Consider the following 27,445-nt stretch of genomic DNA (forward strand, 5'->3'; position numbering starts at 1 on the left):
TTTTTTTTTAAATAAATAAAAATTAAAACGCGCTTTTTAATATTTAGACGACGACCTGAAGTCATTATTATAATTATCTTTTTATTATAAAGACAACAGGTTTTTTCTTCATATTAAAATATAAAACCCTTTGTAAAATAATTAATTTACCGTTTAAAGAAAATCCTTTTAAATGATTTGAACATAAAAATACTGCTAGCAATTTATGTAACGAATTATTTACATTAACTGTAAAAGGTTGAAATGTTATAACACTTGCACATTTTTACTCGTTCGACATTTTAGTACATATTGCAAAATAAGTTATTGCAATTTTTTAAAATTTTGGGTACTCAGATGTTTCTATCTATAGAAATTTTGTGATTCCGAATAGAAAAATGAATAAATAATTAGAAATGGATTCTGTATGTATAATGTTTAATTTTTTTACCGTTACGTCTGTTTGTATTTATTTTTCTCATATCTTTAGAACGATAGGATCATGAAAGGGGAAAATATAAAATGCCTTGTGGTGGCTGGTGTAATCGTCGGGTTGGAGCAAAACCAGAATCGAATTGAGCGAAACCAGATAAAGATATCTTACTTAAACATTTGTTTACGGTGTAATAAATTTTTATGAAAGTCATATAATTTCCATTTAAATATTCTATACTGGGATGAATATATTCGGTAACGTTCTCCAACCATTTTTTTCTCTCCATAATAATGTACGTTGATGAAACAATTTTCAATACGGACTTTAGGAATGGTGAAGCACGTTGTGGCATTCTTGAATTCATTTCGATACAATCCACAAAAACTTCGCGGAAAAGAGTAAATCCGTATGAACTAAATCTCGTCCCAGTACAACTTAAAGAAACACCACCAATACACAATCGAATTTCAAATTTCTATTTTTAGCTTTTTTGTTTGTATTTCGTCAGAACTGTGAAAAGAGATAAACTAAACCCCTGGGTGAATATTTTGGTAGTTAAACAGTCAGTAGACTGTTTCATATGGAGGTCCCGGGTTCGAATCCTGGTCAGACATGGCATTTTCACACGCTAATTGTCATTCATCTCATCCTCTGAAGCAATACCTAACGGTGGTCCCGGAGGTTAAAAAAAAAGTCAGTAATTGCAAAAGGACCATCGCCACCAAGTGATATACATATATATAAATTTAAATATTTATTATTATATAGTGTAACACAAAATAGCAAACCTAGTTTTATAAAGAAATACAGCCGCTGAATAATTTTTTTTTTAGTACCATGTTGGATACAGTCTTGAAAATATATTAATTACGTTTGAAAGGATCTGACTTGTAAATTTCAATCCTTTTTAAATCAAAAGATTTTACATAAATAAGAAGTTTCCAAACTCATATACGTACACGAACCAAATAATCAAATAATAAAACAGGCCCCTGTATGATTTCATTTTACTTAATAAAGATCTAAAACTACAAAACATTAATGAACGGAAAGAAATTCAGTTTGAAAATAAATACGGAAAAAAGACAATGAAACTATGAGAAAGAATGATAAGGAATAAATATTAAGCGAATGAACAAAATATATATTAGAAGCTACAGATTTTAATATTTAACCTCCGAGACCACCGTTGAGAACTGCTTCACAGGATAAGATGAAATAGCTATTTTGAAACGTGTGAAAATGCCATGCCTGATCGGGAATCGAACCCGAGGCCTTCGGATGAAAGACCAAGACACGACCGTGACACGGAGGCCGGCCAAATTGTGATATTTAAGAATTTCAACTGACAGAAGAAAAAGTGCAGAAATCAAAAGCGGTCTACCAATAACAAAAAGATGTTACGATCAGAAAAGAAGAAAAGGTTCCTTTTAAAAATATCTTTGGGTGAAGTGTTGTGCTTTATGGTTACGAAATATGCACGATACAAAAAGAAAAAGACACAGAGGAAAATGTTGAAAATTAGGAAAATCGACGAAATGAGGAAAACTTAAAACGAACAAAAAAGGAGAGAAGTTGATGGCAGAATCTTGTAAGCGGCGAAGTACGTTCGCAGATCATTAAGGCAACCGATTGAAAATATCACATTTAGCAAATGCTTCAAAATCGAAATGACTATTTTCCGGCATGGCGCCACCATATCGCAAACTCCCAGGGGAGGGAAATTCGAACACTTAAAGTAGAAAGGGTAGGAATGTTACGTATGATTTTTTAAAGGGCAATGAGAAACAAAATTCTTAATTTAAAAAACTTTGGGTTACACAACCCTAACGAAAGCGCCAACCATTTAATATTTTTCACAACTAGTCTCTCTCACACACACACACACACACACGGAGAGCGAGAGGGGGGGAGAAAACATTAAACTGAATGTCACAGTCAGAAAGAAGGACCACTACAACCCAAGTAATAGTCTCTACTAATCAACAGATCGTTTTGAGGCAGGAGAGCATTTGGTACATTTCTTTCTTTTGTTGGTTCAATGTTGAATAGTTAAAAAGTAAATACAAAAAAAAAAAAACAATTATTGAAACAACAAACTAAAATGTGATACATATAATTTTGAATGTTCCTGATCGAAAGTTATAAATTAATTTAATGTAAAAGTGGATGAGCGAGTTAATATTTCTAAACTGAGAGCTTTAAAAGTAAAAATATTTTAGTAAAACTTTTCAATTTCGAATAAGACCATCCAAAGCAACATTCTATCACTTTTTAAATAATTTTACATTTTCATATAATTCACAAATAAAAATATATTATTTTTGGCTAATTATTTTATTTTAATTACATTAATCATTTTTTATAGTTACAGTATTTCGTTTATTTATTCTCTGATTCGCTTGTGTCTGTTTGTGTAAATACTGATCTAACTAATCCTTGACATTCACTGATGATGACTGATCAATAAACAGAATGCTGTTTTAGTTTTTCTTATTTCGAAAAAATCATTAAGGATTTTTGTCTTATTTTTATTTAAGTAACTATTAATCATAACCCTTTCTCTAAATGTAAAAAAAAAATACCATAAATAATATGCGACTTACTAGTTAAAAATTTAACATATAATTTTATTTCTAATTGAAATTTTACACTTATTAAGCGAAATTGCAAAAATAAGTTAACCAAACGAATGGCAAGTTCAAATAATGAACGTTCTAAGGCGATGCAGAGAAGAGAGACAGATGATACACATAGGCGAAGGCGGGTTGGTTATAATGGGGCCCATTGTACACTGGAATTCCCATTTAGGAGTCCATTTGCAGGTGCTTTTCTTTCTCTGGAAGCACTATAAATATTTCACACTACGCTACCTCTATATAAAAGTTACACGTACACGCGCGCACAAACCGTTGTACTTCACTGTTGAAAAAAGGAAAATTTCTTGTTTTAAAGGTTGGTATTACACCGAACATATTAAGAAAAATTTTTCAACAATTAAAAGTAGTAGCTGAGTGAAAGAAAATAAAGTCGATTAATAGCAGGAAAAGAAATTTATTTCGAATATACAACGGCACGTACACATAAGAATGCACAACATATACAACAATTCTGCCTTAAAGCGAATAGATCTGCTTCATCTTCTTGTAGTATTTGCTTTATTTTTATATAGTAAGGAAATATCCTTATTACACATCGGATAATAAAAACCTAAGTCGTTAAATAAAAAATCTAATGTGGACCTTTATTAAATTAGATATACTCATTTTTTATTTTAAATGAGAAGTACATAAAATTTTATTTCATTAATATACGGCCGTCTATTTCTTCCCGAAATTTCTCAGTGGCTTTCAAACAAAAATTTCTCTTCATAGCAATATCATGTTTCTGTTTCAACAATTTTCGGTAACTTGTTTTCACCCGCTTAAATCCAAAATCGTGTAATAGTCCTAAAACTTCTTTTTCCTCCTTGCCAACCCTGATCATTTCAAAGTTTATTTTTTAATTTTTTTACAGTTATGTTTTATCTGTCAAGTAAAGATTGTGAACGATTGTCATCTGAGGAATCATAATTGTCAATCATTGTAACAGATTTTTGTCTCTTGTAATTTTTATCCGGCGTATAGAAACTTCACAAATAATTTTCATTTGAAAACATGCCTTCAGCTTCCCTTTTTATACGTGTTATCGCACCAAGGGATACACCACCGCTAGTACAACGAAGCATAACTTGTTGCAAGTGAATAAGAGAACTGTCCGGCTTGTTACATTTGTTGAGCTCAGCTTCTCCTTCCATAAATTTTAACAAGTTATACACAATATTTTTGCTCTGTACATGTAATTTTTACTTTGCTTTTAATAACAGGATTCATTGTTAACAAAACAAGTCACTAAAGTAAGTTATTTTGTTTCACGTGAATACACTATAACTATTATTTGTCTCTGAAACAAAAAGAAAATTCTTTTTTCCAGTTTAGCATCCGGGAATTTCCGTCGGGTATTACTTTAGAGGATGATATGTACGGTTAATTGAAAACCCAACCGCCGAAGAACATCGGTATTCTCGATGTAGTATTCAAATCCGTATAAAAATAACTGCCTTTACTAGGACTTGAACGCTGGAACTCTCACCTTCCAAATCAGCTGATTTCCGAAGAAGGGTTTACCAATAGACCAACCCGGTGGGTTAGCGAAAAGAAACTGCAATGAGTTTTCAAAACCCACGCATAATATACTTTACAAACACAAAAAAAATATTCTTAAAAAGATGTCACTTATAAATATAAATAAACATCGGACAAATAAATTTATTAAACTTGCATTATTACAGTTTCAGAAGAACTGCAACTGTTATGACCTACTGCCACGTAAGAGGATATTAAATACTTATTTATTGTTACACGTTAAAGTTGTTAATAAATCAAAGGGCCCACACATCTACTGTAATATGTACTGGATAACAAATCATAATTTAAAAATAACTAATGCAAATGTAAACACAATAACGAGACGATGATGTCATTGTAAATATGATTTCGTAATAACGATGTTTGCGGAACGCACGCATAACAGCTCTTAAACCCCCCGCGCAGAAAACACACATCACAGAGCCGATCGTCAACTTACATCGCGGACCGATACGTGGTGGTTTTTCTCATGAATTACAACTTTTCATAATCAAAATCTAGCCGAGTACATCACCAAACATTCGATCATTTAATATTCCACTCAATAGTCTGAATTTAAAAATAGGCCAATAATATCTCCAATCTTTGAACTATCAACTTTAATAAACAAATGAAAATTTTAAACATAGAACTACTTTTTATTTATATAAAACTAATAGACGAAATAATTATTTAAAATACGAATTTGATTCAGCTCTTTCAATCTGACATTTATCCAGCGTAATGTGAAGCATGATGCATGTTGTAAATAACCACAACGCTGTCAAAGGCACACACAGACTTTATGTGTGTGTGTGTGTGTGTGTCATATATATAAAATTATATATTTTTTTTCTTGATAGGAAAATGTAAAAAAAAGTTATACATATTATACATTTGTAAAAAACAAATAAGTGTGGATGTACGTATTTATGATACAAAGTTTTTTCTACATACAAACGAGTTACGAATGCGGATGTATTAACATAATAATAGAAATAAAGTTCCAAGGGAACATATGGTCTATCTTAGGTGAAAAAAGGTTTAGTTTTAAAGAAAACTTAAAAATTTATTTTCTCTCTTTAATGACTGGCCTTATTTTTAAACAATTCAATTTAATTTCCATCAGCGAGAACGATAACATATAATTAACGCCAATAAATAAACATAGGGAAAATGTTACAATTACAAAATAAAAATTTTGTAAAATAAGTCTAACATAATCTTTAAACTGTTTTTAGATAGCACGCGCGTGCGCGTGTATGCCTTCTTAAAAACGGTGTCGCTGTGTTTAATTAGAAGTAAAATATAAATTACATTTGCGGGCAATGTGTATAGTGAACAATGCTTCGGACAGAAGTGTTCAATAAACTGACAGTTCAGGATACAGAAAAAAATCCTGGACCTGCTAACAGATCACTAACTAAAAAGAACACTAAACCGATGTCGATTTATTTTCATTTCCTAAATTAAAAAAAAAAAAAAAAAAAAAAATATTCGCTTTGGGATAGAAACCGAAACACTGAAATAACATACATTAGCAAAAATTGATTTGTATTTTCCAAACTGAATGAAAACAGTGCATACAATGTACACTATTTCTCCACAAAAAGCAGCATTATTAATTTGTTGCACTATAAGATGCTGAAGGTTTAAAAATTTTAATGTCGTTAAAAAAGAATTTACGAATATTTCAAAGATAAAAAAAGAGAAGACAACTCTAAGATTCGTCCTGATGAAAAAAAAAATTAATGGCGACATATAATTACTTTCTGAAAATCTGACTGGATGATCGGTACAATTATCGATCCTTTATTAGCGTTGCCTCGAACTTGTATAGTGTTAAATAATGGGCTCGACATAAAGAGATAAGCTAATGATCTTAGATAATTAAAGTCATTCCACGTTTCCAAACACGAAAACAAGGTTTTTTTCATAAATTTACTTAATAAATGAATAAAATATAAACAAGATAAACCATTTACTCCAATGACGTTACCGAACCATTACCTAGGAAAGGAAAAATATCAGCTGATTTAATTGGAGGCCGTTTAATAAGAAAACACAAACAAGGTCGCACAGCAAACTGAAAATAAAGCGGAATTTCACTTCTACACAAAATATTAATTAAACTAATCAGCAAACCTGTTAAAATTATTACTGCAATTTTCGAATGAAACTTAATTCGACAAAACTAGATAAATTTAGGTAAGAGTACATCAAAAAAATATTTATGACTTAAAAAAAAGACTGATGAATTGAACTTTATTTTTGAAAACATAGAAAAATTCCTTTTCGTTTCAGTATCTGATTACAGAGGTTATAGCAATCTATATTTACAGTAAAAAAGGAAATATTAGGAAAATCTTATTGTAATAAGTAGATTAAAAAAGCTGTGAATAAATAATGTACAGAATTTCTGACACAAACACGCAATTAATCTATGGACGAACACAAAAAAAATTTCATCTCACCTTTTGTACAAATTCTAGAATACCTATGTCGATTGTTTAATTACAATACATGCCGAGACTACTGCATACAAATATATGTAGTATTTATAAACTTATTTTTATAAAAAAATAATCAACAAAAAAGGAACCGCATTTGTGGTTGTTTTTGTTTTTAGATAAAAACAAAAATAAAGTACAATAACTAACTAACATTAGGTGATCAGTTCAAAGATTTCTGTGGTTTAGTTGTTTTTAAGCCAACTTTCGGCTTTGGGTTGTCAAAAAAACGGGAATAATTGTAAGTACTTTCACTTCAATTTTTTAAACGCTGTTAGAAAAAACTATTGTTTCTAATTTTTTATTATGTTTTTAAGTTTATTTAACATATTTTCTTAGTTCTAATGGATGACGATTGTTCAAAAAACGAATCGCCCATCTAGTTTTACATATTTTGTTATGTACACATTTTACAAACGGTTTTTCTTATTTTTCCAATTTATTTCATAATCCTTCAGCTTAGCTCTTTCTATATTCTACTAAAAAAATAAAATCTGTTTTATAAAACTTACAAGGAAAATAAATATTTATTAGTATTAAAAAAAAAAAAACGCGGAAAAAATTAAGCAAATAAAAATTGAAATTAACTATAAGGCATTAAAACATAAGAAAATGTATTTCACTACTAACAAAAGGAATAGAAGTTGAAATCTGGGTAATGTATAAGAAAAGTAAGATCAAAGAAGACTCGATACACATTTCAATAAAAAAATATTTAGCAAACTCACCCCTGCGTCTGGAGCGTGGGCGTTCGGCGTTGAAGCCTGCTGCGGACGACTCGGGAATGACTGCAAACAGAACACGGAATGTCATTAATGATAAAAGTTCACATTTAAAATAAAATGATATAATTTTTAAATTAATTACAAAACCTAATTATGTATGACGACAAAAAAAAATGTTTTTTCTTTGTTTTTTTACGTATTCTAAATACTAGGACGTACAAAAAAATTAACTCTAGAGCAACGTACACGAAAAGTAAAATGAAACGAGATACGTACCTACAACAACTTTTCCATATTCTCATACACACTAAAATAATTAAGTTTCTTCAATATAAACATACTGTGTTGCTCGTAAAACAACTGAATATTTCCGTACGAATAAATAATGATAAATTAATTAAAAACAGGTGATAATATAATTTAATTAAATATCTAACGGTGTAACGCAAACCTAAATAATATTAAAAATCTTAATTTTTAAATGTATTCTCCACGTTTATTAAAAATATAATTACGCAACTACAAAACTGCCAACCACAGAACTAACTTTCATATAGAAGTCGGTTTCATATAATAAGCGTTATAAGTTATGCACTTAAGAAACGCATAACCTACTATGAATGGATGTCGCTGTAAATAGATTTTGGGAAGGGATGCCTTGAAACAAATTAGCGTATAATACTGGTACTACTTAAGTATTCGTTTAAGGTTATACTAGTTTTGTACAACTTTTCTTCAGAAAAAAGTTGTTTTATTTTTTTAGAAAACAAACCAAAAAAACCAATAAGATAATCTGAGGGCATAATGTAAATACAGAGAACATTGCTAAGATTAATAGTGAAGAGGAGGAATAATATCGTTGGTCACCCATACTATTCTATTTAGAAAGAACAGAAGAACGCAAAGGAAGAGGAAGACCAAGACAAGAGTTTACAACGCTGTTAGAAAAAACTATTTTTTCGTAATTTTTATTATGTTTTTCATTTATTTAACATATTTTCCCAGTTCTAATGGATGATGATTGTTCCAAAAACGAATCGCCCATCTAGTTTTTACGTATTTTGCGAACGGTTTTTCTTATTTTCCAAATTTATTTCATAATCCTTCAGCTTAGCTCTTTCTATTATTCTACTAAGAAAATAAAATCGAAGTAAATGCAGGAAAATCGTACAAGAAAAGAGACTAGCTCTGGAGAGGAAAAAACTGCAGACCCACCGACCGCCTGGTTGAGGAAAAAAGAAAATCCGACTTCTTCCGCCTATTCCTAAAACGAATTCAAACCGTCGAATCTCCATCGCTTGAAATTTTTTTATACTATTACTCCGAAAAATATGCGTTAATTGTTCTTCATTTAAATAGATAATACTACGTAATGATATTACTGGATTACACGACATACAACAGAAGCCGTATATATTTATTTATTCATTAAACTAGGATACACCCAATTATCCGGATGATTTTTTACTGCTATGAGGAAAAGATATTTAGACGTATGAAAAAAAAAACAACAAAAAAACAATTTTGTAAAATTGTCAAATTAATTTTTAAAAGATTTGACAACACCAACATACGCAATTTTTTTGTTTAGTATTTTCCTTTATTTATATGTAGAAAGTTAACAAATTAGGTTTTTATATGAAATATATAGGCGGGTGCAAAAGTATGCATACAGTTATAATAGGTACTATTTGTTATTTAATTACCTACATATTAGTATTTTTCAGATAATCATGGCTGGTAATTTAACTATCGACCAATGGAAGTGGGTAGTCAAACAACAATAACCCACCGGGTTGGTCTAGTGGTGAACGCGTCTTCCCAAATCAGCTGGTTTGGAAGTCGAGAGTTCCAGCGTTCAAGTCCTAGTAAAGCCAGTTATTTTTACGCGGACTTGAATACTAGATTGTGGATATCGGTGTTCTTTGGTGGTTGGGTTTCAATTAACCACAAATCTCAGAAATGGTCGAACTGAGAATGTACAAGACTACACTTCATTTACACTCATACATATCATCCTCATTCATCCTCTGAAGTATTATCTGAACGGTAGTTACCGGAGGCTAAACAGGAAAAAGAAAAAAGTCAAACAACAATGGAAGACTGAGAATGCTGAAACGGTTCAACGAAAATGGGTTACAGAATTTGATACACCTCCACCAAATAACCTAACAATTTTCAGATTCCGTAATAAATTTGATGCAACCGGCTCCATCTGTAATGTGCCAAATACTGGTCAACCGATCAGTGTTACTATCCAAGACAATAAAACGTTAGTTGCGCAGGCATTTATCTAAAGGCCTAAAAAATCAAAGAGGAGAACTTCTCCTGAGTTAGTCATTCCACGAAGATCTTTGGTGCGTGTAATGCAACGTTTAGGTTTGAAAATGTATCGGCCAAGATACATTTAGAAGATGATCCAGATCGACGATTACAATTCTGCGAGGTAATGTTGAATGCAAAAAGACCAAAGTTTAGTATCCTTCGCAAAGTGTCTTTGTCCGACGAAGCGATTTTTAACTTTCAGACGCTGTTTTGCCGGCGTAACTGCGTTTATAACGCAAGAGAAAACTTCATAACAGAGGCGTGCCAAGAAATTAATAATGATCTAAACCTCAGTGCGAAAGTTTGCTTGAATGTAGAGACTGGACTGCAGGAATGTGTAATGGTAAAGGCCAGCAATCTGAACACCTCACAGATGGTACTTAATTGTAATTATAATTCTGATCGTGTCGTCAATTTTAATAATATGAACTGAGCGGAATTTTATCAAAATTTGAAATCGGTAAAAAAACTAGTAGGTTAACAAGAACCTAGAAGTTAATCAAGCGATAAAAATCTATTATTTTAATTTATTCTAAACACAAAAAAAGGAACCAGTTTCGCTAAAAGCTTAGTTAATTGGTAAGAATGCGACACAACTTCTGAAAAGTCAACATGTCAACTCCTACAAGAATGTAACTGTTTCATTCGACTCGTTCGTTATCTCTCCAGTTAAAAAAATTTCCAGGTTAAAAGAAAGACAAACTTTTATTCTAGTTTTACGTATTATTAAGTCGTATGATATACAGTAAAATCCATATTTTAGGGGATTTAGTTGAAATAATAATTATGGAATCGGTGAACTTGAACATTGTTCATTTTCTTGTTACCGTAATCACCAGTTTTTAAAAATAATGAAAGCGTAAAGAGTTTTTAATTTTTAAAATATTTTAATAATATAAGACCGACATAAAAATATGCAACTTTTAGTTATTACAACACGCATAAAAAAAATATGTAAATAATATGCAAGACCTGTGTGTGAAATGTACAATGAATACATACAACATAAAAATATCTTAATTTCAGAGCAGTTTATACAGGTGAGCAACATAAAACCGAACCCATAATGAAACCGCAACCCTATGAAACACTCTCACACAACTAGTGCGACTATTGTATGCATATATTACTTCTGATTGTTGCTGCCGCTTGTCAGTTGGTTACGTATCAGTGCAGTATACGTTTTGTTGCAATGTAATATTGTGAGTGCAGTTGTGTTTGTGTAAAATGCCTTATTCAATCCAGGAGTGGATAGCTACTACAGCTGAGGCCTATGTTCGTTCTGGATCGTTTGAAGAATCACGTCTAGTATTCGTAGAAATATTTCCGAACGCCTGCATCCCAGTGAAGACTAGCATACACGATTTAATTAAAAAATGGCGTACAACAGGTTCGGTTTCAGATGCAAGACGAAGTAGGCAACTTTACGTTAGGACGCCACAACCCACTGCCGATATTGAAATAATTACTGTCAGTCCAAAAAAATTACTACGCAAGTTATCCCAACAATCTAGTGTTAAATATACAACTTGTAAAATTGAAACCGTACCGCGTTACAACTGTTAAACAACTGAAGGAGACAGACAAGCCGAAACAACTTGATTATTGCAACTGGCTTCTCAAAAATATTGTTGGTGGACAGATAGACCCGATGTCGTATTTCATGTCAGATGAGGCATGATTCCATTTATCCGGCCACGTTAATTCGCAGAACACCAAGTATTGGATGGCGAGGAATCCTCACGAGATATTCGAGCGTCCACTTCACTATGAGAAAATTGGTGTGCTTTTTCCGGTAATCGTATACTGGGACCAATATTTTTTGGCCGGACTGTCAATACACAAGATTACCTCACCATTTTCGAAGAATTCTATGCGCAATTTACTGATAATGAAAAGGAATACAGCTTCTTCCAACAAGACAAACTACAAACAAAGTTTGATGTCACACATCAAACGATTCACTTAATAGCGTTCATGCAGCTTTCACAAATGAAAAAGCTGTCCGCAGAGGACGGTGGCCTACACGTTCCCCAGAGTTGTCTACTTGTGATTTTTTCCTTTGGAGCTACGTGAAGGAACGAATACATTTAATTCCCACAATATTGATGAACTCAAGGTGAACATTCAAAGAGAAATCAACGCAATTGACAACAACGTTTTTTCATCAGACGACTATCAATATGATCGGTCGAGCACAAAGGTGCATCGATGCACAGGGTGGTCATTTTGAATATATTTTGTAACAATAAATGCAACATTTAAATTATGTTTCATATTTTTCTTATTTAATTTATCCGTCATTCATAAAATTTCATTCCAACACAACTTCCAACTTATTCTGCAGCGGTTACGTTATAAGATTGGTTTTATGTTGCTCATTCTGTATAACCGTGAAAATTAACTTCTGATATTAATTATAGAAAATTAAACTTCATTTTAATAATTTTCAAAAATGTATGATTCTCCTAGTAAATCCGAATGCGAATTTTTATATTGGGCCAAAAAAATTATTACTTTCAATTAAAAAATCTGATGTGGACACCAAATAACTTCCATTTACGCCTATTAAAATTAAATATACACATTTTTAAAAGTACATAAAATGTTATTTCACTAATAACTTCTATTTTTTTCATTTTTTTTTACCGTTGTTATTGAATTATTATTTATTGTAATTTTTTTTTACAAAGAGAAGTTAATAATAAATCAATACATTTAAATTTAAAAAAAAGTTAAAAAAAGGAATGAAGTCGGATTTGAATCAATGTGCCTTCCTCTTGTAAGATCCAAATATTTCATTAATTAAACTTTTATTTCGTTATAACTCTGGAACCAATGAAAATAAGTACCAATTATGATATATCCTTGAAAAGCTCTCAATGAGGGCTAATTACTGCAGTTAAGAAAAAGTCCAAAATTCAAATTTTTGGATTTTGGGCTTTTTTGGACACTTTTGGTCCAGTCGATTGCAATCAAAAGGGGAGTTGCACAGCTAGATGTTACAACAGTCCTAAATCTAAAATTTCAACATTCTATGGCTAATCGTTTTTGAGTTATGCGAGATACATACGTCACTCTGAAACTAAATGGATTCAGGAATGGTCAAAATAGATATTTCCGTTGAAATCAGAAAACCGAAATTTTTCGCGATCACAATACTTCCTTTGCTTCGAACAAGGAAGTAAAAACCACGTTCTTTTCTTAGTTGAATCGACATAAAAAAAACCTATTGACAAGAACTAAAAATGTTTATTTCTTCGGATAAAACTTGAATTTAAAAGTTGGGTTAAACATTTTATACGTTCCTCTAAATTAAAATTTGTTTCAATGATTCTAATTCTTTTCCTTTGTCTTAATTTATTCATTTTATAAAGTTCCAGTCTTCGGTCTAAAAAAAGTGAATACAACTCCTCATTCTGAATACGTAGCAGGATACAGGTCTGAGTACCGGATTAGGAACGGATTCATACCCTCCATAATCCGGTATGAATTTATACACATGTCTGTAGTAACACCGTGCTGGTGAGATTATCACGTTTTGCAGGTTTGTGGGTAGATCATCCCTTTATTATCGTCAACCCATTTCCTTGGTAATGTCTCCCGGGTATAACCTGTAATGTTTGCTTCATGCTGGTCGGTTTCGTGTATACAGATCGTATCTTCTTCGAGTTTCGAAATCCTTTGTATTTGTTTGATGGGAGCATCATTGCGATGGATCTATTTCATATTCGCTGTACAATTGTACAAATACCCCGACCTGGAACTGAGGGGCTTATAGAGTAACGTCGGAACCTTCTTAACGCGATACAATACAACAAACCAACGTTCAATGCTTAGTTACATTGCCCATATTACAATACTTTTACATATTGATATTATAGTAATTTAATTGAAATTTGAAAGTGAAAGTAAAATCTTAATAACTGCTAGAAGAGAAATTCCAGAGAAAATACTAACCACGTTAATTACTAACTTCACTTAAACAACCTAATATTTAACGATAACTTGAATTTTTTCTATAAATTGATTGATTTTAACACTATTGGGATTTCATTAACGGGCTACTATTGTTATTTAATTTACTTGAAAATAATGAATAAAATCAAAGCATTTTCAGTAGATTAATTTTAAATCGCAACTTTCGAAATGTAGAAACAAATCTAAAAACGTTATAGAACATCTTTATAAACAAGACTATAAAACTAATCTATCATAGTTTCTAGATCGTTTGTACAAACGCAATTATGCGGATAAAGATATCATAGACGAGAAACTACGACGGATTTATCTGTATTTACTTATGCAAATGTAATTCTGTTCCGTTACGGTTACATAATGCATTAATCCCCTCCGATCCATCCACTCGCCAGATTACATCTAAATCTGTACACAATAGTACGTATACATACGTATACGTAGACAATAACATATTAAACATGACCTTACCACAAATTGACAACGATATGATTAGCAGTGTTTACATAACGATATAGTTTCCGATACAATAAATGTAATTCACACGTTGTAAGAATATATGTCAGTGGAACAAATAGACTAAATATCCAGGTACAAAAGAGAAGTTAAAATTATCAGTACTCCTGTAGTACTTGTCTTGAAAAAACCACGATGTTTTTCACATCTACCAGTTGAAGGTCTTCGTCTACTGGAGAGATCTCTAAAGCTGCATTCTTGGACCCGGAACAAATATAGAAAAAAGGTAATCGGTTTTGTTTGTTTATCCGATCTCTTCTTAACTAAACTATAACTTATAAAACTATAAAAAATGAATCCGTTAACAATTTTGACAGATTCCACAGTGCATCATCACTTTCTTAATCGCTGAGTTAAAAGGACACTTTTGTGTTATTACTGATTATTGGGAGCTACCCTTTTCGTTCAGGGGAGTAATATCCGCAAAGCACGCGGTTCAGCTGTACTAACGATTGAAGATCTTTTGAACGAAATGAGTTCGGAGTTATCGTAACCGCAGGAAGTTAGGTGCTAGCGGCATGGAGAATAAGTCGAAAACTTCAGCTGATTCGGCCTATTTAATTTTTAACTCATGAAAGCGGTAGGGATCAAACCGCTTAGAGCAGGCAGTAAAGCTACACTTTCAAACCCAAGGATGAACTCCGCTCTGTCTGGGCCGTCTGATGTAATTACCTCGTTTTGTCGAGTTTATTTATCGTCAAAACTGGGTATCCTCGCAACGTGAGGAACGGTTTCCGCATGTCCTCTTAGTTTCGTGTACGGTAAAAACCGAGACTGTATATTAACGCGTCCCTCAGACGAGTAAGTCGAGTGCGAACTGGACTAGAAACGAGAGATACAACACTAATTTTTTTCCGCGACAAGAGTATGTAACCGATTAATTAAAGCGACAATTGTTACTTCCTTTGGCACGATGATAATGGAGAGTGCTAACTTGAAGGTAGATCGAATATTACGTGGTGATCGTTATTACGTATAACCCAGGTGAATTAGGATGGCGTGTAAAGTGATAGAACCACATAGGAGGTACATGTACATCGCGATTTCCTTAACGGGAAACGTGTAAGGTTGCGCTTTCATTGTTATTCCGACAAAATAAAACCGCGATTTCACGAGACAATGTAGACGGGATGGATAATTAATGGTTTTTTTTCTGTCTTCAATCATTTGACTAGTTTGATGTAACTCTCCAAGATTCCCTATCTTGCTAGTCGTTTCATTTCGGTATACCCCCTACATTCTACATCCCTAACAATTTGTTTTACATATTCCAAACGTTGCCTGCCTGCACAATTTTTTCCTTCCAATATTAAACTATTAAATATTATTCCAATTTTAAATCGCAATATTAAAGCGACTATTCGAGGGTGCCTTAATATGTGGCCTATAAGTCTGTCTCTTCTTTTAACTATAGTTTTTCCAAATGCTTCTTTCTTCATCGATTTGCCACAACACCTCTTCATTTGCCACTTTATCCACCCATCTGATTTTTAACATTCTCCTATAGCACCACATTTCAAAAGCTTCTAATCTTTTCCTCTCAGGTACTCCGATCGTCCAAGTTTCACTACCATATTATAAAGCGACGCTCCAAAAATCTACTTTAAAAAATCTTTTCCTGACATTTAAATTCATTTTTGATGTAAATAAATTATATTTCTGACTGAAAGCTCGTTTCGCCTGTGCTATTCGACATTTAATGCTAATGGTCTGAATCACACCTAAGGAAGAACGTGTTGAAGTCTCTCTGCGGGTATATCGCGGGTAATTTTGAATTTAATTACCTTCCCCGAGGTGATCTGTCAGGTTTTAATAAAATTGTCTTTGAATTCGTGTTTGGAATGTGAGAGCCTCTTCCAAGTCCTTGCGTACTCCGTAGTATTTGGGTGATTCGATGGAAACTCCGCCGTTGTAAAAGCAGAATATCTAGGTTAGGTATCTATCTAACCTCAGGTTAAGATGGTTACCCTTCGTACGGTTTATAAAACATTAAGTCACGTAAATTCTTCATGATCAGATGTAACATGTCATCCAAAAGAAGAAGATACAACAAATTTAAGTTGCTACATGAAACTTCTCCAGTTCACTAAGAAAGCATTTGTTACCGTTTAAAAAAGAAACCACCGACAAAGACATTGTTATAATAAGAAAATAAATTCATAATGTTGTTTTTCTCGTTTATTACTTTTCCAAAAATAAAAATGGATTAAACAGCGTTAATAAAAGAATACAACACATTAAATGATAATACAAGATGTACGACAGTCGTATTTTACAATTAATCATGAAAGTACTTCATTTTAATAATTATTATTTTTGGTATATAATAAATATTATTGATCTAAAAAGAGATTAGTTCTCTTGAGAAATTCTACAACCAATCATTCGACTAAGAGAAGAGTAGCTGATATAAAATACCACATATAAAGTTGTTTTAAATAAAAACCAGTATTTAAAACAAATCATGACTCATCACGTAGGTTTCAACGCTGAAAAATTTCCTCTAAGCAATAGCAACACAAAACAGTCGTCTTACGCATTCAAGTAATTCTTCGAACTGAAACGAATGAAGATTAAAGTGTAATTTACTGAACCTCAATTCATTATAATTAATCTCCAGAAAAGCTATAAATCTTTAATATATTTACAGCGTTATCATTTTAAAAATTCTTAGAATTTAACAATCAAAAATCCTTGGTTAGAACATTTACTGGCAACTAGTTTTAACGTTCGTAAACAATTTGCACCTATATCGTTTTCTAAGAATTAGAAAGTCTGTTATAAGACCTCGACAGTCTTGAAATATTTTCTTTTTTAATTCTACCGAAAATAAAGTTAAACAAATATTTTCAGACTAAAAAAAAAAATATCCCTGTCGGCACGCCAGAAGACGGGGGTAGATTTCATCGGTGCTAAGTATTGATAAAAAAGATTTTCACCTTAAAGTTAAGAAAAAAATTCAAATTTATTCAATACGACATTGCTTGCATGTGAAAAAAGTTTCACACGTTTAGCGTACTACAAGCCCCATCCTCTGACAATTCCAGCAACATTTTGGTCATCCTTGCCGTAAAGGTTGGTCATATCAATAATTGTTACAGACAAAGATTTTAACTAATGTTTAGAGGGCTAACGACCACTTTAAACTGATTCGATACTGTGCGTATTAAGGGAGTTATGATTTTTTTTTGTCTTCGAAACCCCATTTTTTCCAACCCCTGGGCCAACGGATGGTGATATAAAAAAACCTTGCTTACATACGTTTTAAGCTCTTATCCAAAGAATAGTAGGAACTTTAAGCTAATTTTATATTGTACTTAATAAGAAAGTTTTAGCGACATTTTGTTTTTTCGAAAAAGCCCTCTCATTCCCCCCCCCCCCCCAATGGTTCGATTTCACCTATTTACGAACTCGACCGAGATTTTGGCCGTTATATTTTATGTATAGATTTGAAAATGATGAACGCAAAATTACGGCAGTTAGCATGTTAGAAAGTGAAATATATATACATAAACTTTTGAACTGACGATGGTTTTTGGGGTCTAGAGGATGTGAAAGGCAAGATATGTTGAAATTTTCCGGGAGTCGAATCATGGTACCCATTACAATAGGTATCTTTCTTATGAAATCTACCTAAAAAAAAATAAAATCTATCAACACACGCAGTACTTCGTAGGAAAGATTTGTACTACATTAGAAATACAATCTTATTTACATATAATTACTTCAGATTTGCATGAAACATGTTCTTCTGTAATAAAAGATCACAACGAAGGTAACGGAAATACCCGAGAAATTACTGTCTGTTTCTACTAAAAATAACTATCGCATCTCACTGTTGCACCACATCAGAGTTTCAATGAAATCAGTAGTTTTAACCTGATTCATGGAATTACTTAAAACGGAATAAAAAAAATATATATATATATTTCACATACCACACAAGAGACAAAGATACCAATTACTAGTAGCTCTGCAAACAAACTGACCTCGCTCATTTTGCAATGAATGTAGCACAAATTGACTTTTACACTCAAACTGAATAAATAAATAATTTTTTTTTTAAGTGAAATATACAACCGAATTGTCGGGTTTGATTGTGAAAAACTTAACCGGGACAAATACGAGTATAACCTTTCTTTATTGGTAATACCGTAAACACTAGACAATCACTGACTGATATAATGTCCTTATTCATAATTTTTATTTTCTTCGCCGAATTTATTATTCTTCGGACTGAAGACAACACCGTATGCATAAATCGGATATACGAGACGTAAGCATTTTATACAGTGTCCCACGAAGAAACATAGAAACTTTCAGGACGCGACCGGTGAAAATAATGAAAAAAATTCATACAAATATAGGTCTGGCTTTATTTTCCATTTACGGCTAGCGAAAGATTTCACCAGGATTTCAGCTCTTTAATAAAAAGCCCTACTGGAATTTTTGGGACCAAAATTAAGAAATAAAAGTGGCGATTCCTCATGTAATTTGAGCTGTGAAGTAGGATAAAAGAGGTCGTCCAGAACTGTAACTCCAGCAGTTTTTAAGATTAAATTTGAAGAGAAAATTTGCGGCCAACAAATTACACCCGGCGGTTAAACTTTTGTCACTTTCTTCTAGACAACGCTGATAAGGAAAATTCAATTAATTCTATTTACTGATGAATCCACTTTTACGAGAAACGGAGTATTCAATTTCAAAAATAGTCATTTCTGGAGCGAAGACCATTCACATGGTACTGTGGAAACTAGTTTCCAATGTAGATTTTTACATTAAAGTTTGGTGAAGCATTATTTATGACAAAATTCTGGGACCGTTTGTTTTAGATAAAACCTTACGGGAGATATATACGTTCATTTATTGAAAAATAATTTGTCGTCTCTATTAGAGGATGTACCTTTACTAACTAGATTGCAAATGATTATCCAGCACGATGGTGCAACGCTACAATTTTCTTTAGTATATAGAAATCCACTTGAATGCTAATTTCTTAAACTGGATTGGGCGTGATGGGCCGATAGATTGGCTATCACGATCACCTGACTTAATGCCCCTAGATTACTTCATTCGGGGCCGTATGAAAATTATATTATTCAAAAAAAAAAAAAAGTTAATAGTTACTCATTAAAATACGAAGTGCTATTGAATTTATATGAAACGATCCTGAAATGAAACGGAAACCCACCGGAAATTTTTTGTCAGGCCGAGTGCTGTGTACGTTGTGAAGGAGGGAATTCCGAACAGTTACTGTAACTGAGGTTTTTTATTCTGTTATCATTTCATGCATTTTATTTTATAATTTTACTATATTAAAAGTAATGTTTATTAGATATAGAAACAATAATACGATTTTCTGTCTATTTTTCATCTGTTTTGTTTTGCAATAAAAAACCGATTTTAAACGTTTTTATTTACTTTTTACTGGTTGTATTTACATTAATTTTCTCACAATTAAATGTTTTGTTACTAAATCCTCCGCATTTATTGGCATATAAGAAAGCTACTCGACACCGAATTTTGTTTTACGTCGAATATCTTAAAACCTACCCGAGTTAAAGTTCTAAGACCTGTTTTGTTCTTTCCCTAGCTAAAATTACATAAGAAACCACCAAATTTACTTTTTAATTTCGGTCCAAAAAAATAACAGTAGAGTTTCTTTATTAATTAAAAGAGCTGAAATCAAGGCGAAATCTTCCATAACTGGTAAACAAAGCGTTTCCAGACTAATATTTATAACATTTTTCATTAATTTCACCAGTAAATGTCCTGAAATTTTCTTCGTTTCTTCGTGGGACACTCTGTATAATGGCATTATATTAGAGATTAAAATCTCCAATAAATTTTAGTACTCTTAGTATTTGTCTGTTTTATACGTAATCAATAAAATTGTGGGTAAAGTCGTCAGGAGTGGGGGATACCACAACTCAAGCCTACTAAAGAATACTGGGTTGTTGACTGAAACTTCCTCTCCGCAGCTCGTCATCAGCTCTCTTCTAAGAAAATAGCAGCCGCCATTTTGAACGGAATATTTAAAGAAAACTAGTTAAATATGTTGTTCTATCTAAAAATGCGGAAGCTGATTGTAATATACATCGGAAAACTCCACCGGATATAACATCGTTATAAACAAGACGAAGTGCCGAGTTAAAAAATGTTTTGTTCGATCGACTAAAAATACAAACTCTTTATTACCCTTAGAATTCATTAGATAAATCAAGCATCAACATCCAAAAACTGATAACAATATATACAATGAAATTTAAAAACCCCATTAAAATATTTAAGTGTTGCAAAACGGATGGTAATTTTCAACTTTTTATGGTTAAAATAGGCAAAATATAGTTAGCGCGATGAGATTTCCAAATAATATTAATAAATGAACACTAAATTAATTTTTCGATATCACTTACATTATGTAAATTATAACCAACAGACACTACCCGAGTATCGATATTGGCACTTTTATTTTTAAAATGGAAATAAATGATTTATTTAAAATAAAAAAATCTGCCATTTTTAAAAGATAAAAAATCACGCCGGTTTTCATGGGATGATTTGAGCTACAAACTATAAAGTCAATAATATACCTATTAAATTATCAATTAAAAATGCATAAGATGTATTCTGTGACATTTTTTGTTTAATAAAAGGAAAAGTATAAAATTAAATAAGTAATTTTCAGAGAGAAGAGTTTCACTAATCCGATCTTCGCTTACCCGACATACCAACGCAAAAAGCATCAATCGGCAACAACAATTGCAAGTTATAAGCGTAGTTTATTTTTTGTTGCTTGGGCGTGGCACGCCCGTCTACACTATGACTCATGTGTCTGTCATTCAATGCAGTGCATTTTATCGTTGTATGCAAATCGGTTTATCGTCCGTTACCGTTCATGTGTATGTGTCTGTGTTGTGTGCGGTGTGTCTAATTTGACAAACATTGTGTTGGCGCTTAAAAGTTGAAATTTACGCAAGCACAGAAAAAAATGGCGACGAAAAGAAAGTTATTATATCGATGGAACAAAAACTTGAGGCAATCAAGAGACTGGACAAGGGGGACACAATGCAGAAAGAAGGTAGCTGACGGCTTCGGCGTTGGACGGGTAACGGTAGAAGACTGGAAAAGGAAAGAATATAAATAGAAAAATCTGATGTGACACCATACCAACCGCTTATTAAATTATTACACATATACTTTTTTATTTTTTTTTTAAACGAAAAAAATATAAAAATTTTTTCATTAATAACTTTGAATATTTTTTCATATTTATTTTTGTTATTGTCATTATTTAAAGATTACTTATTAAAAAATGATTTACAATCAGAGGTTAATAATTATTAATAAATATTTATATATTATTTAAAATTAAAAATATAATTTTAAAAAAATTAAAAAAAGGAGATGAAGTCGGGATTTGAACCGATGTACCTTCCTCTTGAAAAATAAAATATTTCATTAGTTTTTTATTTGGCTACAACTCTGGAACCAATGGAAAAAAGTATCACTATTATATATATATATATCGTTGAAAAGCTCACAAAGAGAACATACTGCAGTTAAGAAAAAGTCCAAAATCTAATTTTTTTTTTATTTTGGGTTTTTATGGACACTTTTGGTCTAGTCAATTGCAATCAAAAGCGGATCTGGACAACCAGATGATACAACGGTCCTAAACTCAAAATTACAATATCCTACGGCTAATCGTTTTTAAATTATGCGAGATAAGTAATGTTAGCACTAGTAGCTACTCTTAACAGTTTGAAGATGATCAATCAAGCGTTGACCAAAGCACGGGGAAGGAGGGATCCAAGGAGAGCGGGAGACATTAGAAGAAAAAAATAAAAATATATATATATACACGAGACGAAACTTCAAAAAATAAAGGAAGTCGGGACGAAACGTGGCGAAGTCTATGGCCAGGCAGGCAGCCTCCTTGCCTAGGAGACCTTGGCTCGCCCGCACGCAAGAGCGGGGAAGTCGAGGTGCCTCTGATGATGGCACGAAGGACCCTGTTGGTATGAGAAGGCGTGTTAAGGGGAAGGGCATGTGCGAAATGCATGCCTGGAACCTAGTAGGTTATGAAGGGGAAGGGCAGCTCCCCTGGGACTATCCAGAAGCGAAGTCGGGTTGTTCCTATGATCCGGGGGAGACCCCGATGACTTGGCCTCTGGGGGGGCCAAGTCAGGGTGGGGCAATCTGCTGTCACGATACTCCGGAGCGATCGAGATAATGCTTTAAGGTTGTACTGGTCGCTCTAAAAATGGATATTTCCGTTGAAATCTGACAACCAAACTTTTCGCGATCGCAATATTTGTTCACTTTGTGCAAATAATATTGCAAGAATTGGAAGTAAAAATGGTGTGCATTAGTTACAGAAATACATTAAAAGAAAAAAACTATGAAAAAATGTGTATTAAAATGTGAGTGAAGCTTTGTACATTTGGTTTATTTAGTTCAACCCACCCGGTTGGTCTAGTAGTGAACTAAATCAGCTGATTTGTAAGTCGAGAGTTCCACAAGCGTTCAAGTCCTAGTAAAGTCAGTTATTTTTACAGGGATTTGAACACTAAATCGTGGATACCGGTGTTCTTTGGTGGTTGGGTTTCAATTAACCACACTTATCAGAAATGGTCGAACTGAGACCGTATAAGACTACACTTCATTTACACTCACACATATTATCCTCACTCATCCTCTGAACGGTATTTACCGGAAGCTAAACAGGAAAAAGAAAGGTTTATTTAGTACAGAGAAAAAGCAGCGGAATATGTACCTTCATTACCTCGAATTCCCGCGTGGCTAGAGATCCATCATAAACTCACAAGTGTGTTGCGATGGTTCAACTTAACGACTTAGATTTCGGTAGAAATCTAGATGTAGATAGTATATCTACAATACAAATCTTCTAAAGCTTGCAATGATTGATTGAGTACATAAATACAGGTATTAGAGAAATCACGTTAGCAGAAGATTGCAGAACTGAATAGAAAATAGAAACCACAATATCAACTGTTAATCAGGGCCTATTTTGTAGCAAAAGGCGTCGCATTTCGTAATGAAATTCAATGAAGCGGACCCACATTTCACAGCAAGTGTCGGTTGGCTCGACCGATGCAAGAAACGCTACGGTATCCGTCAGTTATGTGTTTGTGGTTATCGAATTTTGAAGAAATGGAAGTACTCAAGAAAACATTTCAGGAATTAAGCGAAACTGAAAGCTTAACGGGTGATCAAATATTTAACTGTAATGAGTCAGGCCTTAATTACAAATTGTTACCTAGTAAGAGTCTTGCAGCCAGAACTGAATAGGCAGCCCCTGGCTACAAGGGTTGTAAAAGGAAAGGGTGACCATTTTAACATGCAGCAATGCTACAGCAAGCCTCAAAATGGGACCTTGTAATGATTGGAAAGTCCCAAAACTCTAGAGCTGTTAAATCTGTTTCAAAAAACGCACTTCCTGTAAAATACTACAGTCAGAAAATCGCACGGATGAGCAGTGAAATTTTCAAAGACTGCTTCTTCAAAAGAGACGTTTTTGAAAGAAAATAATTTATCCTGAAAAGTTGTTCTGTTGTTAAATAATGCTCAACGCATCCTGATGCAGAGAAGCTTCAACATAGTGACATTAAGGGATTGTTTCTGCCCTTCCCCCACCACAACAAAACCGCCATATGCCAACCTACGGATCAGGACGTAAACGATAAAAAAAGAACTATCGCAGGAAGCTATCGTTCACATGATAGAAGAGATTGAAGAAGGACAAGACATGATTGAAAAATTCAAATGGATCAATGTAAAGAATGCTGCTTACTGGGGTGCACGTGCCTGGGCTGACGTAAAGGCTACATACAACAATTGCCAAATCATGAAAGAAGCTGCTAGGGGATGATGAAAGTATGAAAATGGAAAACACAAGATTAAACCGAAGAAACCATTCTACCTTTAGTACAACGTATCCCTGGATATGAGGATGTATCTTTACAAGAAATCGAAATTCGGATGATGATCAGTATGAAAAAACTGATGAAGAAATTGTTGTTCTTGACAATTACGATGACAACGAAATTGAAGATCAAGATCAAGCACCACTGAACCTCGCAGAATTTCAGGCTAAAGGCTGAAAGATAAAGGCTCTAGAAACTGCAATTAAATACACTGAGCAACAAGAAGAAGCTATAGAACTCGACATCATAATGATGCTCTGCAAAGATGGCGAAGCTTGGCAGCGAGAAACAGCACATGTCAGGAAAACAGATTACACTCAAAAATTGCTTTCGATATCACAGGACTGAACTTTGAAGTACTGTATTAATCTTCAAACAATTCTGTAACTGTTAAGTTCATTTTTCCAGTTAATCTTTCCTGTTTTGTTGTAAAGTATGGTTATTAGTTTCATAATGTGTAAAATTACACCATAGTCTGACGTTTAATTGGCTTTTTCTTATCACCTCCCTATTATCCGACGTTCTGGTGGCCTGTTTATGTCGGATAAGAGAGACTCTACTGTATAAGTAAATATAATTTACGAAATATTATAAATATGAATGATTCAGAATACAATTTCCGAAAATAATAACAAAAAGATTAGCATTAACAAATCCATTAACATAATCCTTTTTTTTAATAAACATTTCGTTTTACTTAATAAAATCAAAACGGATATTGATGTTTTTGGTCGAATGAAATTTTATTATATAGCGTTAATACCAACAAAGAAATGTAATTTATTATCAGTAAAAAACTAAAATATACACAAAAAAAAGCAATAAACTACAGGAAGAAGAAGGAATGATTGAATCAATAAATAAATAAATAAATAAATACAGGAATTAGAGAAAGCACGTTAACAGAAAACTGCAGAACTGAATAGAAAATAAAAACCACAATACAAACTGCAAATGAAGGATTTAATAAAAAATAAATATGTAATAAATTATGTAATGCAATGTATTTACATTTTAAAAATTTTGTAATTGGTTTGTACTTCTCTATGAATGAGAAATAGGGACACTAGGAAAAGATATAAAAAAAAGAAACTAGAGTATGTGAAATGTGGACATTGGAGAAAATTAAACGTATAGAATGAACAATGCATATGTAATGAGAAGTAAACGAGAATAGAAGTTTAATCAAAGCAACCAGTAATAGCCTTCAAGCCTATCTGGCTTGAACATATCGTAAGGATAAATGGGTCGATTAAAACAGAGTAACAGGATCGGTAAGGTACGACAGAAATGAGTAAAAGGTTATAGGCGATCTAAAAGGGAAATTATGTTATTAGAACTCAAAAATTCAGCTGGAAATACGAAAAAGTTCAGACTGAAATGGTGCAAGAGTACTGGCTCAAAAAATAAAATAAAATAAAAACAGTGTAATTACTTACGACCGAGAATAAATAAAAACCACATCATATTATTTAGCAATATCAAAACGACTATTATATGTTTTGACACTTTTGGTTAACTTAGATCGATATTATTTAAATCCCCTCTTGCAACAGAAAAGGCATAGTCGATCCGAACATTAGCTAACAATAAATCACATCTACGTGTTTCCCACAAGAACTAAGATATAACAAATTTTCTTTTAATCGATAAAAAAAGCTAACTTTAATACATTTCTTCATGATATATATATTAAATGATGTAACTCAGCTGTGACAGCGTGGGATGTAATCACAATACTTGGAAACCAGTCAACAAAAACGCACTTTCATTCGGTTAAATCGAAACTAACAACTTACCTACCGTTTGACGATTTCGTTTAAATATTACGTAAAAGTTTTTTATAAAGATATAAATAACGAAACGATGATTTCTTATCAGTAAACCACACCAACCATATTTTTCATCAGACGACCGTACGATCTTACGAATAAAAATAAAACGATCTGTTTAGAACGTAATGTTGGACTCAAAGTGAACAAAATTATTAAAAATCTACAACTACCTAAATACGAATGAAACAAGTGAGGCAAACGGAATTTGCAATCTTTTTGTAATTGATATCTACCCCTATTAGACGTGATTTCTAAAAAACGTAACTGCCGTAAATTTGCAGAGGAACCAAATTCTACTGTAATTTGGACGGTACATCGAAAAAATTAAAATGATTGGAAGTTAAAATTATATCATTTTACCGTATAATGGAATTATATTATTTTACACTTACAATAATAAAAAAGCGAAAAATTTAACTCACCGGGTTGATCTAGTGGTAAACTGGTTGAAATGAAAATCAGCTGATTTCGAAATCGAAGTTCTCTGGTTCAAATCCTAATAAAAGTAGTTGCTTTTATTGGGATTTGAATACTAGATCGTGGATACCGGAATTCTTTGGTGGTTGGGTTTCAATTAACCGCACGACTCAGGAATGGTCGGCCTGAGTTTGTTCAAGACTATACATTTACCCGTAGTTACATTACACTGATAAGTCGTTAATGACTTTAATTAATTGTTGATGCGATTAAACAAGAGAAAATGGAAGTATATTTTAGGAAAAAATAACAAATTATGAAATTGTTGGTTAGTTATTTTAGAAAATAACGTAACTCATAAAATAATTTCTAACAACATGTTACTGAATTTTTTCGATAAATGAGCGTAAAATTTAACCAACTTACATAGCAGAAATATACTTACAACTTTTTACTTTCCTGGGATCATTGCTCTAGAATTACGCTGCAAGAAGGAAAGTATGGTGATTATTCAAAAAATAGAGTACGGGTTATTTTGCATTCTCAAAGTTTCATAAACTACGGACCCCAAAAAAAAGGTGTGACGTGATGTTCGTAGAGATGCTCGT

General features: G+C 32.6%; 1 protein-coding gene across 5 annotated transcripts in view; it reads right to left on the reverse strand.

The window, feature by feature from the left end:
* The window catches only part of osa (trithorax group protein osa), a 532,978-nt gene that overhangs the window by 293,580 nt on the left and 211,953 nt on the right, over positions 1–27,445 (reverse strand). For all 5 annotated transcript variants that reach the window (XM_075370466.1, XM_075370470.1, XM_075370468.1 and 2 more), the window contains one exon: positions 7,820–7,879. In XM_075370466.1, the coding sequence (XP_075226581.1) occupies positions 7,820–7,879 (60 nt within the window). The remainder of the gene's footprint in view (positions 1–7,819; positions 7,880–27,445) is intronic.

Source organism: Lycorma delicatula, chromosome 7 (assembly GCF_047948215.1).
Source record: "Lycorma delicatula isolate Av1 chromosome 7, ASM4794821v1, whole genome shotgun sequence".
Taxonomy (NCBI): domain Eukaryota; kingdom Metazoa; phylum Arthropoda; class Insecta; order Hemiptera; family Fulgoridae; genus Lycorma; species Lycorma delicatula.